Source organism: Alosa pseudoharengus, unplaced genomic scaffold, assembly GCF_046254945.1.
Source record: "Alosa pseudoharengus isolate Yale_2024_CS ecotype anadromous, Long Island Sound unplaced genomic scaffold, YU_APseudo_1.1 YU_APseudo_1.1_scf_13, whole genome shotgun sequence".
NCBI lineage: Eukaryota > Metazoa > Chordata > Actinopteri > Clupeiformes > Clupeidae > Alosa > Alosa pseudoharengus.
The window spans coordinates 36,709,766-36,724,765 of record NW_027468598.1 but is presented as its reverse complement, the minus strand read 5'-3'; the positions used below and the strand labels follow the sequence as shown (position 1 = coordinate 36,724,765).

General features: G+C 42.6%; 2 protein-coding genes across 5 annotated transcripts in view; one reads left to right on the top strand and one right to left on the bottom strand.

Moving 5' to 3' along the window:
* LOC143122152 (MICAL-like protein 2) overlaps positions 1-1,380 on the bottom strand; it is a 25,686-nt gene extending 24,306 nt beyond the window's left edge. Inside the window, exons 1-2 of the mRNA XM_076282979.1 lie at positions 996-1,380; positions 360-408 (exon numbers count right to left, since the gene is read on the bottom strand). Coding sequence (XP_076139094.1) covers positions 360-408; positions 996-1,138 — 192 coding nt within the window. The 5' untranslated portion in view covers positions 1,139-1,380. The remainder of the gene's footprint in view (positions 1-359; positions 409-995) is intronic.
* Positions 1,381-8,404: 7,024 nt separating this feature from the next.
* Positions 8,405-15,000, top strand: part of LOC143122151 (uncharacterized) — a 14,349-nt gene continuing 7,753 nt past the window's right edge. The window contains exons 1-5 of one of the 4 annotated variants that reach the window (XM_076282978.1): positions 8,405-8,980; positions 10,877-11,415; positions 11,546-11,718; positions 12,080-12,300; positions 13,473-13,587. In XM_076282978.1, coding sequence (XP_076139093.1) covers positions 10,908-11,415; positions 11,546-11,718; positions 12,080-12,300; positions 13,473-13,587 — 1,017 coding nt within the window. In that variant the 5' untranslated portion in view covers positions 8,405-8,980; positions 10,877-10,907. Of the gene's footprint in view, positions 8,981-9,015; positions 10,224-10,876; positions 11,416-11,545; positions 11,719-12,079; positions 12,301-13,472; positions 13,588-15,000 lie in introns of those variants that run through there. The other 3 variants (XM_076282974.1, XM_076282977.1, XM_076282975.1) reach the window with 3 other exon arrangements.

Here is a 15,000-nt window from a genome sequence, read left to right as displayed (position 1 = left end):
GTGAGGGTATTTGTGTGAGAGGGTGTGTTTGTGTGTACAGTACATCAGAGACTTTGTTTAACCTGTGAAATGTGTGTTTGAAAGGGTGACTGTGTTTAATGTGTGCATGTTTTACTATTTTATGGCAATGTAATGTTTTTTTTTTAAATCTGTGAGTGCATTTGTGTGTGTCCTCAATAGTGGTTAAATACAGTTGACCCTCAGACCAAAACTGACCCTGGATTCTCTCTCTCAAAGACTGGCCCCAAATTCGCTGTTAGCTCTGACCTCAGATCAAACTAACAATTGGCCTTCAGTCTCTCTCTCTTAACCAGAATCAGCTATTGTTGACCTCTGAGGAAACTAAAATTATTACTCACCAGGTGGTTGTTGTCATAAACGTTCTCCTTCCGCAAAGAGTCAAAGTCTCTAGAGAGAGAGAGAGAGAGAGAGAGAGAGAGAGGAGAGAGAGAGAGAGAGAGAGAAAGAGAAAGAGAGAGAGATTTTGTGAAACCAAACCAAAACTGAATAATCCTCCATTGCAGCACATGACAACAGATGGGTTTAGTCATGTTTGAGGAAATCTTAAGTCATCTTTACTTTGTAAACCTGTATGCAATCACTTTATTCTCTGTTAAGTTTTATCATATTTAAGTGTTGTTCTTTTTAAAATTTTTAAGTGAAGCAAGGTGTAATTCCCTGCAAATCATCAACAGGTCGAGAATCGCGGAAAGCCAGGGAATTCCCATTCAACACCTTTGTGCACACAGCAGGGACAAATGAAACGAAATAGGCAAAGTTGTCCACATCAAGGTCCGCATCACGCCTGATACTTCAATTCGTTTAATAAACGTTACGGTCTATCCAGTTTGTCACAGCAATGTTTTGGCAGCGACTGCTCCCTTTAAAACTGCTTAACAAAACAACTGCCTTGTTTTGCCAACAAACACGAACTTTAACCGGTGCTCCCAGGGGCTATCCACGGCTCGAGGGACCGGTTAGTCCAAATAACTCACATTAAATCGGGCCGCTGCTTATGAATGAGCGCACAGAAGGCGAGCCCGTCTCGAAACGACGTCGTCATGTTCGTGATGGCCACATCTCGGTAGCCGTTACACTGGATCTTACACCACTGCTGAAGCGCTTTCACGGCTGCCATCCTGCGCGAGTCGCTTCCAGCGGAGTCCTCTCTTCAGACCGGGAAACAAACGCACGCGGACGGCTTGGTTACTGTCCGTTCGAAGTCTGTAAACTTATAGACGAACCGTAGGCTAGGACGTAGACCTAACTCATCAGAGAACTCGAGACCAAAACGCTTAGTGCTAGCTGTTGTAGGGTTGTATGTGTATGAACGTCCTTTCAAATGCCTGCGCTGAAACAAGAAGTGAACTTGACACCTGGGGAGCATTCCAGCCCCTAACGATGGTGACGCGCTGGGAGGCGGGTCAGACACAACTGGGGTTGGGTAATCCACAAGTTTCTCCCATGGAAGACTCTGTGTGTGTGTGTGTGTGTGTGTGTGTGTGTGTGTGTGTGTGTGTGTGTTTGTGTGTGTTTGCCCGTGTTCGTGTACTTATACCCGCGTGTGTTTATAAATCTTTAAAAAACAATTACTTTAACGTGTACTTTGGGATATATCCACACACCACGCCTTAATGCATACCTATAAGCGGGCTTAATGAGAGGGCGTGTCTGGAAAAAGCAGGTGATTTCTTTCAACTGTCTGTGGCCCATAACGGTGACGCAGCAGTGAATCTTTTGCAACTGGAAGGCCACAAATATCTAAAATGTCCATGATATTCTAGCGTCTGTGTGCAGTTAAATTGAGTTAATGCTATTACTGCTTTCTAATTAGCCATGTGTTAGGTTGCATTTGCAGGGTTTATCATGTCTTATATTAGTCAGTGTGTAGGCTCTCTTTGGTTTTCCCTCATGTATGATCGATCCTCATGTGTGTGTGTGATTAGGGTTTATTCTCATGTGTGTGTGTGTGTGATTAGGGTTTATTCTTGTGTGTGTGTGTGTGTGATTAGGGTTTATTCTCATGTGTGTGTGTGTGTGATTAGGGTTTATTCTTGTGTGTGTGTGTGTGTGTGTGTGTGTGTTTGTGTGTGTGTGTGTGTGATTGGGTTTATTCTCATGTGTGTGTGTGATTGCGATTTATTCTCATGTGTTTGTGTGTGTGTGTGTGTGTGTGTGTGTGTGTGTGTGTGTGTGTGTGTGATTAGGGTTTATTCTCATGTGTGTGTGTGTGTGTGTGTGTGTGATTAGGGTTTATTCTCATGTGTGTGTGTGTGTGTGTGATTAGGGTTTATTCTCATGTGTGTGTGTGTGTGTGTCTGTGTGTGTGATTAAGGTTTATTCTCATGTGTGTGTGTGTGTGTGATTAGGGTTTATTCTCATGTGTGTGTGTGTGTGTGATTAGGGTTTATTCTCATGTTGGTGTGTGTGTGTGATTAGGGTTTATTCTCATGTGTGTGTGTGTGTGTGTGTGTGATTAGGGTTTATTCTCATGTGTGTGTGTGTGTGATTAGGGTTTATTCTCATGTGTGTGTGTGTGTGTGATTAAGGTTTATTCTCATGTTGGTGTGTGTGTGTGATTAGGGTTTATTCTCATGTGTGTGTGTGTGATTAGGGTTTATTCTCATGTTGGTGTGTGTGTGTGATTTGGGTTTATTCTCATGTTGGTGTGTGTGTGTGATTAGGGTTTATTCTCATGCGTGTGTGTGTGTGTGTGTGTGATTAGGGTTTATTCTCATGTTGGTGTGTGTGTGTGTGTGTGTGATTAGGGTTTATTTTCATGTTGGTGTGTGTGTGTATGTGTGTGTGTGTGTGTGTGTGTGTGTGTGTGTGTGTGTGTGTGATTAGGGTTTATTCTCATGTGTGTGTGTGTGTGTGTGATTACCCAGGGGTTTAATCCAAGTAGGGGTACAGTATGTTTACTAAAAGTATGTTTACTAAAAGAAAAATTATGCTATTTATTATTTCTTCCATCTCAAATGTATTGGCCTTGAAGAACATACAAAGTAACTTATTTTCAATGACTGCACACTATACCCCCCCCCCCCCCACACACACACACACACACACACACACACACATAACTATTACATATGAGTACACTGTGTCCTCCTCCTAACTGGGCCTGCTGTGTGTGTGCTTGTGTGTCTGTGTGTGTGTGTGTTTGAGTATAGGGGAGCGCGGGGCACAAAGTAACGCAGGGTTAAATGTAACACAAACTTTTTCCCTAGTTGCAGGGGGTTGATCGAGGCATGCTATTGGTCAGTTAATCACATTACTATGAGATGGTGTTCCACAAATTTTCAGTCAGTATGGACGTGTTTCCACGTAGATCTGCAGCAAAACGCCTTTTGAAGACATCAACGTAAATGTCTAGGTGGTACTTGTCTTAACATTACTGAGTTGTGGGTGCAGCTCACTGACTCCAATCTTATCATCTTAATAAGCGTCTTGTAGGCTAAAAATGAACACCGTTTTGAAACATGTAGCCAACTCATAGCAGGAGCTAGCTTATCTTATAACAAACGTGACCCAGCGGGGTTAGTTGTAACGCGCTGTTACAACTAAGCCACTCATACTGTACAATGATGTTGCAATACAAAAATGTGCGCGTATTAGTGCTAGTTTAGTTAGTTTTTGTGATGTTTTGCATTTTGCCTCATGTGTTTTCAGGTTTGAGGGCTTTTCTTGGCAGGATTGACCTTGGTTAGATTCTTTGCTTCCATTGGCGCATATTTCTCATGTTATTTCTCCGTATAGAAAATAAAGTCAATTTTCGACACACGTCTGTAGTTAGTTCATGACTTATTTATCATAAATAGTCAGATCCTATTCTATCATACACATTCAGATACATTTATTGAATTCATCTAATTAAAAACAGCCTTTTGAAAGAGTGTTACAACTAACCCTGCATATGGGGCATTTCACCTATCGCCACTCTCGGTGGAATTGTAAAAGAACAGTAGCTCCTACAAACAAACTTCCAGTGCATATGTGTAACAGAGATATGTATGTTGTTTGTTAAAAAGTATAACTAGTGAAACTCAAATGATTTTAGAATTATTTAGCCATAACCAAAAAGTGTTACTTTGTGCCCCGCGCTCCCCTAGGTGTCTGTGTGCTGGAATGTTGTCTTTCTGCACCTGCTATTTCTGCTATTTCCACACAAAGTTACAAAATTGTTACATTTCAAGCACTTTCACCTGTTCTGATTAAGCTCTAAGAAATAAGCACCAATAATGATAAAAAATATTGTTTCTATTTTTTTTACCTTTTTATAATTGAATTTCCTCGTTTTCTCACAAAAAACGAAAATTATCATAAATCATAAATGTGATCTCACAGGGGTAAATGGAAAATATGAACCATAAATGATGTCTTTATCACTGGTAATTGAGCTAAAGTAAACATATGTTAAGTATTTTTACATAAATTGTTATGGCTGTATTGATTTAAAAGCCTAATAATGTGGTGGGTCCAGCAGACCCGGGAACACTGGCTGTGTAGGGAACATATGAACAGAACACCTTACAAGGGGTAAGTTAACCCAGAGGAAGTGGTAAACCTCCTAATAGAAGAGCCCTTTGGCTTTGTTTATTTTGGAGATTGAAGCCCCCAGGCTGTTCTGTTAGCAGGTTTACAACTTCCTCTGTGTTATCTTACTTAGTTTGCCACTAAACCACCTACTTGGAATCGTGGCCTGGTTGTGTATTGCGTGTGTGAATCATGGCCTGGTTGTGTATTGCGTGTGTGAATGTTGCTAACCTTGTGTTTCCCCTGTATCATTGTCTGTGTCCTCCACTTCCCCAATAAAACCTGTTCATCTGGCTGAACTGTGGATCACTGGTCATTACATCGGCGTCAGAACAAAAGTAGGAGCCCGGGACCTCACCTAAGAGTGGGGACCTCACCTAAGCTCCGTCGAGCGGGGACCTCACCTAAGCTCCGTCGAGCGGGGACCTTCACCTAAGCTCCGTCGAGCGGGGACCTTCACCTAAGCTCCGTCGAGCGGGGACCTTCACCTAAGCTCCGTCGAGCGGGGACCTTCACCTAAGCTCCGTCGAGCGGGGACCTCACCTAAGCTCCGTCGAGCGGGGACCTTCACCTAAGCTCCGTCGAGCGGGGACCTCACCTAAGCTCCGTCGAGCGGCAAAGAGGATGCTGAGGACCTTTCCAGAGAAGGGGGAAGAGAAATGGCGCGCGCGTGTGTGTGTGCGTGTGTGTGTGGGTGTGTGTACGCTGTCTGTGCAGCGTATTTTGCCGACAGTGCAAGTATACAAACCCAACCACACACACACACAGACACATTCTGATCTCTCTCTTACACACACACACACACACACACACACACACACACATTCACACACACTGATGCCTGAGAAGTCAGACGCACAAAGTGGGTCAGACCGAAGTTAATGAATAAAAGATAGACGGATAGATCGGAATTGAACACTGGTTGCATGTGATTCGTTTATTCAATTTCACTTCACTGGAGAGCCCTGCTGAAAAAAAGAATAGCCTGACCAGCTTAAAATGGTGTGCTAGTTAACCAGCTTGTTTGACCATCCTATGATGGTTGACCAGCTGGACCAGCAAAACTCTTGCGAAAACATACCTTCAGCTGGTTTACCTAGCTTGCGATGGTAATTCAGCTGGTTTTGCTTGTCATACCAGCTCAAGCTGGTCATTTTAGCTGGTGTTGTTGGTCTTACATTGGTTGGTTTAACTGGCCATGCCAGCTTATGTTGGTCATTGTAGCAAACCAGCATGACCATCTTACACCAAAAATGTCAAGCTTGACCATGCAAGATGGTCACCAGCATGACCATCTTGCACCAGTTGTATCCCACATGACAGGCTGGTCACACCAACATGACCAGCTTCCTCAGATGCCAGCATGTCCACCTGACCCAACCAGCTACACCAGCAAAGACCAGCAAGAGCCTGAAGAAAACCAGCAAAGACCAGCTACACATACAACTAAAATACTGCCACTGAACTTGGGCCCTTTGAATCCTTTAGTTTTTCTTATAAAGAAATTGCGTGTAAGACTGCCTCCTACTGGCCACACAAGTATTTGTATGGTCAGGCACTGATGTTGGTCAAGAATGCCTGGTTTGCAATCTCTCATTATTAATCTCAAAGGTGCTTGATGATACAGAAAGAACTTTTCACAGAAAGTTGGAAGCATGTACTTGTCCAAAATGGTGTAAAGAAAACAGCCTAGAGCTCAATGGCAAAGAGCTGGTGGTGGACTTTAAGAGGGAGAAGCAGAGTCTCTAATACACACCACTAAATATCTACAGTGCTCCTGTGGAGAGACTGAGCAGTTTCACATAGCCCAGTTCACACCTCTGAGGATCTGTCATGGGCATCACATATCTCCACCCTGCTGAAAAGGCAAGATAGCACCTGTATCACCTCAGGAGGCTGAAAAGGCAAGATAGCACCTGTATCACCTCAGGAGGCTGAAATCATTTAAGATGCCTATGAGCTGCAGAGGACCTTCAATTCTTTTTTCTTTCTTTTTCTTTTTTACTCTTTTGATCCTGTGAGGGAAATTAATCCCAATTTATCCCAATCAGTGAATTAGTGAACACACAGAGCACACAGTGTACACACAGTGAGGTGAAGCACACACTAATCCCGGCGCAGTGAGCTGCCTGCAACAACAGCGGCGCTCAGGGAGCAGTGAGGGGTTAGGTGCCTTGCCCAAGGGCACTTCAGCCGTGCCTACTGGTCAAGTCCGAAGTGCTAACCAGTAGGCCACGGCTGCCCGGTATTCTGCCGAAATAGAGTCTGTTATTATAACATAACTAGATGTACCGCAGATCGGTACAAAATATGACCGCCGCCCAGTCCAGCACATTTTTTCCACAAAAATAAATCACGCTGAAAGGCCTATATGATTCTAACTGTCTCACTAAATTCATTATCCACACTCAATTCTCACTGGTATCTGCTAGACAACAAGTACCAAAACATGATTAGTTCATAGATTTCACATGTAAAATTCATTTTATACAACCCCACCCCATCTTGCCTGTTCATAATTCTGAGAAATTCTTGAATTGTGTGCATGTGTGCGTGTACACGTTTATGTTTATGTGTGTGGGTGTGTGCGTGTGTGTGTGTGTGTGTGTGCGTGCGCGTGCTTGTGTGTTTGCCTGCGTATGTGTGCTTGTGCATGTGCATGCATGCGTACATATGTCTACTGTGTGAGTATGTGTCACAGGTATGATTACTGTGAATGTATGTGTGTGCGTGTGTATCTGTTTATGCACATGTGTGCACATGGAATAGGTTAACATGACCCCTGGAGGCAAACATACAGAAAAAATTGGTCACCCTAGGCCCTACGGTTCTCAAGATATTCACAGAAAACTGTGTCTGCCCTACCCTCCTTTCGGGGGGTGTAGTACAGCGGGGGGGCTACAGATCAAAACGAAAAATGATGGTTCCATGCTATCCATATGGGGTTACATGCCCACCAAGTTTCGTCTACCCCGGTCTTTCAGTGTCCCGGGAATCCTTGACGGAAATTTGGACATGCAAAAAAAAAAAAAACTGACTAAACCTATATGACCGCCGCACAGCGAAGCGGCGGTCATAACAAGATGGCAGGACAGTAATAAACTGCAGAGGGCAGGACAGTAATAAACTGCAGAGAAGATGGCCCTGTACATAGGGTTACACTACCTGCGTTACAGGGCATATATACCAGGCGTTGGTCTAGGCAAATAGAATCATAAAGGACATTTACCACCCTAGACACAATCTGTTTTATGGCTGCCCTCAGGAAATACCCTCTGTTCTTCCTAGACCAACTGAGAGACTAATGAGCAATGCAAAACTGTCCCAGCACTTTACTACTTTTGATATAAAAAGTATTTATTTATTATTAGTGTCTTCTTGCCTTTGCACAGTTAAGAGTAGTTGCACCTGTGCAATTATGCAAGTGACAAATACATCTTTTGAATGTCAGATTTTGTCCTTTTCCAGTACATTAGTAGCCTGGCGGGCCATCCTATATCATTGAAATGTATAGTCTGGAATCGAATCATTCACCTGCTTAATCCAAGGGGCGGGCAGAGAATTGTCTTTCAAACTGCCTAGGCATGCAATAGGCCAGCGCTACGACCATATCCGTATCCGGTCGGCAAAACGGCAAATACATCCTTCTTCGAAAGGAATGACTTAAGTGCATTGTGTTGCTCTACTTTCAAAGAAAAGCACAAGTCCAACTCCTCCAAAGTTGACGCCAACGCAGATTCAAACAACCGATCTTCGTTCGCCATAGCCACCTTCCTTGTTGTTCACCGTCGCAGGATGTCGTTATCCTGTTAAGCCCGCCTTAAGACTCTCTAACGAAATAGAGCGCTGTGATTGGAGAACATCCACGGTGTTAAGCCAATAGAAATTCCTATGGTTCGATACTAGACGTACAGGCTGAGCAAATTAATTTGCCGCCGCTAGGGTGCGTCTAGATTTCTAGGCTAGTACATTAGTAACCTCTGACTTTTCTATCCTTTTCTCTTGGTTTAGCACTGTCTCCTTCTCTCTCTACCTCTCTTTCTTTGTATCTTTTCTCTGTCTCCTTTAATGTGCATGCTCTCTCTTTCTCCTTTAATGTGCATGCTCTCTCTTTCTCCTTTAATGTGCATGCTCTCTCTTTCTCCTTTAATGTGCATGCTCTCTCTTTCTCTTTCTCTTTCTCTGTTCCTCTCTCTCAGTCTCTTTTCTTTGTCTTCAGGCTTAATCTTTCTCCTCAACAGCCCTTTCCTCTCCATCATTAACTTCTATACGCCTCCCTGTGTGTGTGTGTGTGGGGGGGGGGGGGTGTATTTGTGGGAAGTTGTACCGCCCACATCTGGAATTCAACACTCTGAGAGACTAACCTACTTCCTACTTTTGTACATCCTGTATTGGTTCCTCGCCTCTCCACACAACGACCATTAAGACTCTCAAGTTTACAAAGGTAGGTTACATGATTTATAATATTTACATTTAGTCAACTAGCTGACGGTTTTATCTAAAGCGAAGGGAACTATCAAGGTCAAGGCACAGTGCAACCAGGAGAAGCTAGTGCAGCAATAAGTATCAGTAGAAGTAAGTTTCACTCGCCAGAAGTTTCACTTGCCAGTCACACATGTACTACTCACATAGGAAGGACAGTTTCACTCGCCACAGGGGAGAGTAAGTCACACATGTACTACTCGCATAGGAAGGTCGGTTAAGCAAAGTTAAGTCACGGGAAGAAAACGAGGGACAGAGAAGAAGCTTGTGCTATAAATAAAGCACGTTCTGTTAGTGGTGCTAGATAAAGTATCTATCTGTCTATCTATCTATCTATCTATCTATCTATCTATCTATCTATCTGTCTATCTATCTATCTATCTGTCTATCTTTCTATCTATCTATTTATCTATCTATCTGTCTATCTATCTATCTGTCTATCTATCTATCTATCTATCTAAGAGGAAAGCAACTACTTTGATACCTCATTATAAGTAACTACTTTGATACCTTATTATAAGCAACTACTTTGATACCTTATTATTATAGGCAACTACTTTGATACCTTATTATAAGCAACGACTTTGATACCTTATAGGCAACTACTTTATCATGTAAGTGATGTGATTGAGAAGAAATTACTTTTTGTATAATTTTTCAAATGAATGTTGATGGTATATGGTCATATGAAGTACATATTTACACACCGCTAGCTGTCTAGGTTATGAACTAGTGTAGTTCTAGGGTTCAGGATGGGACGGAGCATAATACGATCATGTTCAGACAAGCCTTCACAGTGCAACATTGCCAAATATATACGCAGTATATTAGCGTGCTAAGCTCAGGTGCATCAGGTAGATGAAGGGACTTTCCCAAGCTCCACCTTCCAATCTGTCAGTTTGGTTTGAATGACATGAAAGTTGCTCACTTGCTCAAAATGGATAGTCCATTCCTCAAAAGCAGGTATTCATGTCAATGAAACTGTCAGTGTCATCAAAATGAGAAGTCTTGACACCATCGTTTATGAACAAGATAGTCAAATGGCTTTGTCATGTTTTCATTGACAGTTCTCTCAGTGTTTTCCAATGCAAAAAAAGGTCAGAACTCGGTGACACTACCTGAACATGCTCAAGACAGCACTATACAGTACTTGTACAGCCATTTGAAAACTACAATAAAGTTACACATTGCTGTAGTTACTGTAGGTGAGTAAGTTCAAGACACTGAATACGTACAGTTTTACTGTATGCTCTTTGCAATTCTACAGCATTGTGACAGAATTTGATAACTAGTTCAACAATTTTGTATGTAATGACTCAAGCAATGAAATGAAGACTATTATTTTTATTGGGAACGACTATTCAGCATTCATAAGTATAGTTCATTTTGACTGACATGACATAAGCAAATGATAATGTTAAAAAACAGCAGAGAATTGTATGAAAGCAACTGATACATGTCCAAAAGTATTTGCAATTTGTTCAGAGGAAGGAGAAATTGCTACTATGATGTGCACAAATGACTAAATGTTGTGGAGGTTGAACTAATAGTTATGAGAATTTTCATTCTGATCTGAAAAAAGCACCAAAGCGACTGAGAAAAGCTGTAAATGCATAGATAATATTTTAAGTTACAATCATTAATATTTTCTGTCCAGAATACCTGTTTGCTTATTTCAGCGTTTAAAAAAAGGGCATAGATAGATAGATAGATAGTTACTTTATTGATCCTCAAGGGGAAATTCAAGGAAAGGGGAAATTCAAGGCATAGTTCCGTGAGCATATGTGATATTTTTGAATCTGATGTTTTGTGTGCCATTTCTGTCTCTTACATCTTGTGTGTCTTTCCTTTGCATCAGACTGTCCTCTGTTGCTCCATTCTCTACCATCATGTCCTCCAATAAAACATCCACAACTCTACAGAGAAAATGGATCCAGTGTAGTCATAGATGGCGGAAGGAAATGGAAGAGCTTGCTCATCTGGAGGAGAGTGAGGTGATGAAAGTGGGGGGGCTGACGTTTGTCCCTGATGAGAAGAGATTCATGATCATCCAGACAGAAAAGACTGAGGTCCTCTTGGGACTCCGGGATGATGGCACAGAAGTCGCCATAAAAATGATGCGCAAACTCGGCTTCAAAATGGTCCAACAGGAGTTAGAGATTTTACTGAAACACAGGTTTACCAGTCGTCATGTTGTGCAGTATGTGGACTCTGCAGAAGACAAGTACTTTGGGTACATAGCCATGCAGCTGTGTGAGTGCACCCTGGCGGAATACATATCAGCTGCACCATTAGCAGAGAGGAAAAGCAAAGCAAAGGAGTTCCTCAAGGGTCTGAAAGACCTTCATGAAGCTAACGTGATCCACCGGGACATCAAGCCTCATAATGTTTTAATTGGTAAGCTGCTTGTTCTTCTGTCTGTTTATGGGGCGTAATTGATTAAGACAATCATATCCAGACAATCATACAGTAATGTTACCAGGCTGTGGCAAAGTACGATCACAGTACTAATACTGATTCTTCACAGATAAGGATGGGCGGGTGAGGTTAGCTGATTTTGGTTTAAGTCGCATCTTAGACCTGGACCAGACATCAAAGGAGACGGGCAACGCTGGAACACCATGCTGGGTGGCCACAGAAATAATCAAGAACCATCTAGCAGGGAAGACCTCTCGGTACAAGCGAAGCACTGATATACAGGTAGGTCATCAGCTTCACACACAAACAGACACTTTGTTGCACACACACACAAACACACACACACACACACACACACACAGAAACACTATAGGTACATAGAAAGCAGATAATAAGCAGATATTTCATAACGTTTAAAATGTCCTGCTCTACAGTAATACATATTCAATAAATAACACATGTCCAGGCTTGTTTATTATTTTTTCTTATTTTACACAGCGGTAAATAGAAAGCACAGATATGCAGATTTTTCATTATCTTTAGAATGTTCTCTTCTACATTAAATATAAACAACACATTCCCCCCCCCCCCCCCCCCCCCCTTGGGTCCAGGCTTGTCGTTTTTAAAGTCTTTTTTCTCACAGGTGGCAGGTATGCTGGTCTACTACATTCTCTCAGGAGGAAAACATCCCTTTGGAGATCCTGTCCGCTGTCATGGCAACATTTGTGATGGGAAATACACCCTTCAAGACCTTAATGACGAGGAGGTCAAGGATTTGGTTGAGAGCATGCTCAACATCATTCCAAAGGAGAGACCTCGCATAACCGAAGTTCTCAAGCATCCCTACTTCTGGGAGGAGGACAGGTATATGTGTGTGTGTGTGTGTGTGTTTAATGGTGTATTCATGCACATGGGGGAAAAAAAATCCTAGTTATTAAACTTCATCGTAAACATCATCTCATGTGGGAATAACTGGTGGGAAACTGGGGGAAGAGTTTGCTAGTTGGCCAGTTGTGGGCTTGTCAGCACTTTGTTGTAGACCATGTGGACCTTCATGTCTATAACAATTTTAATGTGAACTCCGAAATGTACTGTTTCGGTCACTTGAAAGCTGCATAATCCCTCTTTCACAAGTATCCATGCCATGCTTTTAAGCAAATGTATTAATGACCATATGTTTTAACCTTTGTTGTACGTCCATGTTCTTCACACATTCCGACTGCAAAGCACATGAACGCTCGTAGTCGGAAAAACATCATCACGGGGGCGGTCCTTAATATTCCCAGATGCCATGACGGCACCATAAGTGCCATACGTGCTAGAAAACAGTGATGACCAATCAGCACTCTTAACCAATCAGCAATCTTCCTGATGTGACATAGCCCACCCCTCATTGGACTAACCAATCAGTAAGCCTTCTAGGGGCAGCCGTGGCCTACTGGTTAGGGCTCCGGGCATGGAACCCGAAGGGTTGCCCGTTCGATCCCCAACCAGTAGGAAAAATGTGGGCGGGGGAAGTGGTTGAGCTCTGCTCTCCCATGCCCACATCCACAACTGAAGTGCCCATGAGCAAGGCACCTAACCCCTCACTGCTCCCCGAGCGCCACTGTAGCAAGGCAGCTCACTGCTCCGGGTTAGTGTGTGCTTCACCTCACTGTTTGTTCACTGTGTGCTCTGTGTGTTCACTAATTCACGGATGGGATAAATGCAGAGACCAAATTCCTTGTACGCAAGTATACTTGGCTGAGAAACCTGATTTACATTTACATTCTATCGTGTCAAAGCTGTAGTTGGTATGTTTTAACCTCAAATCAGGCACCCTCTTTAAACGCTGGAGTCAATGCCAGATGCGTTTATTATTAATTAATTTATTTATTTAATAATTTAATAATTAATAATTTATTATTATTACCTAGTTTTAATGTGTCATGCACGTTGGTTTTTGGTTGGTGTAGAAATGCAGTCTACTGTAGTTGAAAATTCCTCTACAGTAGGTCTACATTATCCTATTCAGCAAGTGTTCGTTTGTGTCCTAGGAAAGAGATGTTCCTGAGAGAGGTGGGGAATGTTGGGGAGGTTGAAAAGTACGGAGACTTCATTGATGATGAGAGCCTGGTGAAAGGGAAAACCTTTTCCACATGGAAAACTGAGGTGAGTACAGCAACACCCCCCCACCGCCCACCCCAAGCCCAACACACAAACACACACACACACATAGAGGTTTGCCTTTCTTCATTAGTAGGGTTGGGCACCGAAACACGGTTCTAATATGGCACCGGTGCCGACACAAACGGTAGTAACTGCATCGAATAACAACGTGGATTTCGGTGCCTCATTTCGGTGCTTAAATAGCGTTTTTTTTTTATATATATATATATATATACGAGGCATCACTGCATGTCATGCGCCATCTCTAACATCTTGCTCTGATAGCAACACATCCAGATACAGTTAGCTAACATAAACACTGGATGTATAAACCAGAGTGGTGCACCACATGAGTGGACAGTGTTTGACAGCTTGCGTGAGCCCAAGTAGCTTACTTTAAAGCGATATCGCGAGCTCCTGTCAAAATCTAGCAGTGGGCCTAACTACACACAAGCAAAAGGCTATGAAACAACAATAACAGTAGGCTAGCCTAGCCTATACGTTACACAATATCCTTGCTAATGCGCTAACTGACATTTATTTGAAATGTTATCAGCAAAGTTGTAAGGTGAAAACTTTATTTCACGGTGTGTTAAACAACATAATGGCATGATATTCTTTCATGTGCATGAGGTCCATATAGCATCACAATGAATATGAAGATCATGTTAAAAGTTAGCTGGCAAAAACAAATATGTAGGTTACATACCTGATGTCACTGAGCTGTCAAAGAGGCTACGAAACCATCTCCGTACGTTAAGTAAGGGATAAAGGCCGCCGAAGTGTCCTGTTATACAGAATTAATGGACGAGGGCGAGGGGCAAAAACTCCCCGACGCGCAGCGGAGAGGAGTTGCCTCCGCCCAAGTCCATTAATTCCGTATAACTGGACACACCTCGAAGGCCGTTATCCCGCTTATCACCCGGTTGCCACTGTAAACACTGTAAACATGCGGTTCTGTTCAAAAAGAAGCTCACTAGTTCAGCTTGTTGTACAACTTTAGCATGGGCAGTTAGCTTGTTTACAGTTGATTCCATTGTTTGGAAGCCTGCAACCAAAAGATTCTAGAGCGCTGCAACCGTCGTCCTACTATGGTTGTTATAGTTACCATTCATAAGAATTGATATGGAACGGTGTCCTGTTATTCAGAATTAAAGGCCACCCGCCAGCCAATCAGAAAAGAGTATTTCTTCTCTCCGGGTGATAACGCTAATTAAACTCAGCTGACTGGTGTTAGCGCATAGCCATAGTTGCTGTTAAAATGCCTACTTGGCTAGCGCTGGGAATCTTAACACTTCAACACCGACATGTAGACTAACATGTTCAAAACTACTGCGTGTTATGGTTAAGCCATAACATTTCTTGAAGCATTTGAGAACACACTGAATTAACTGGAAAGTAGAGTCCCTGTTAGAT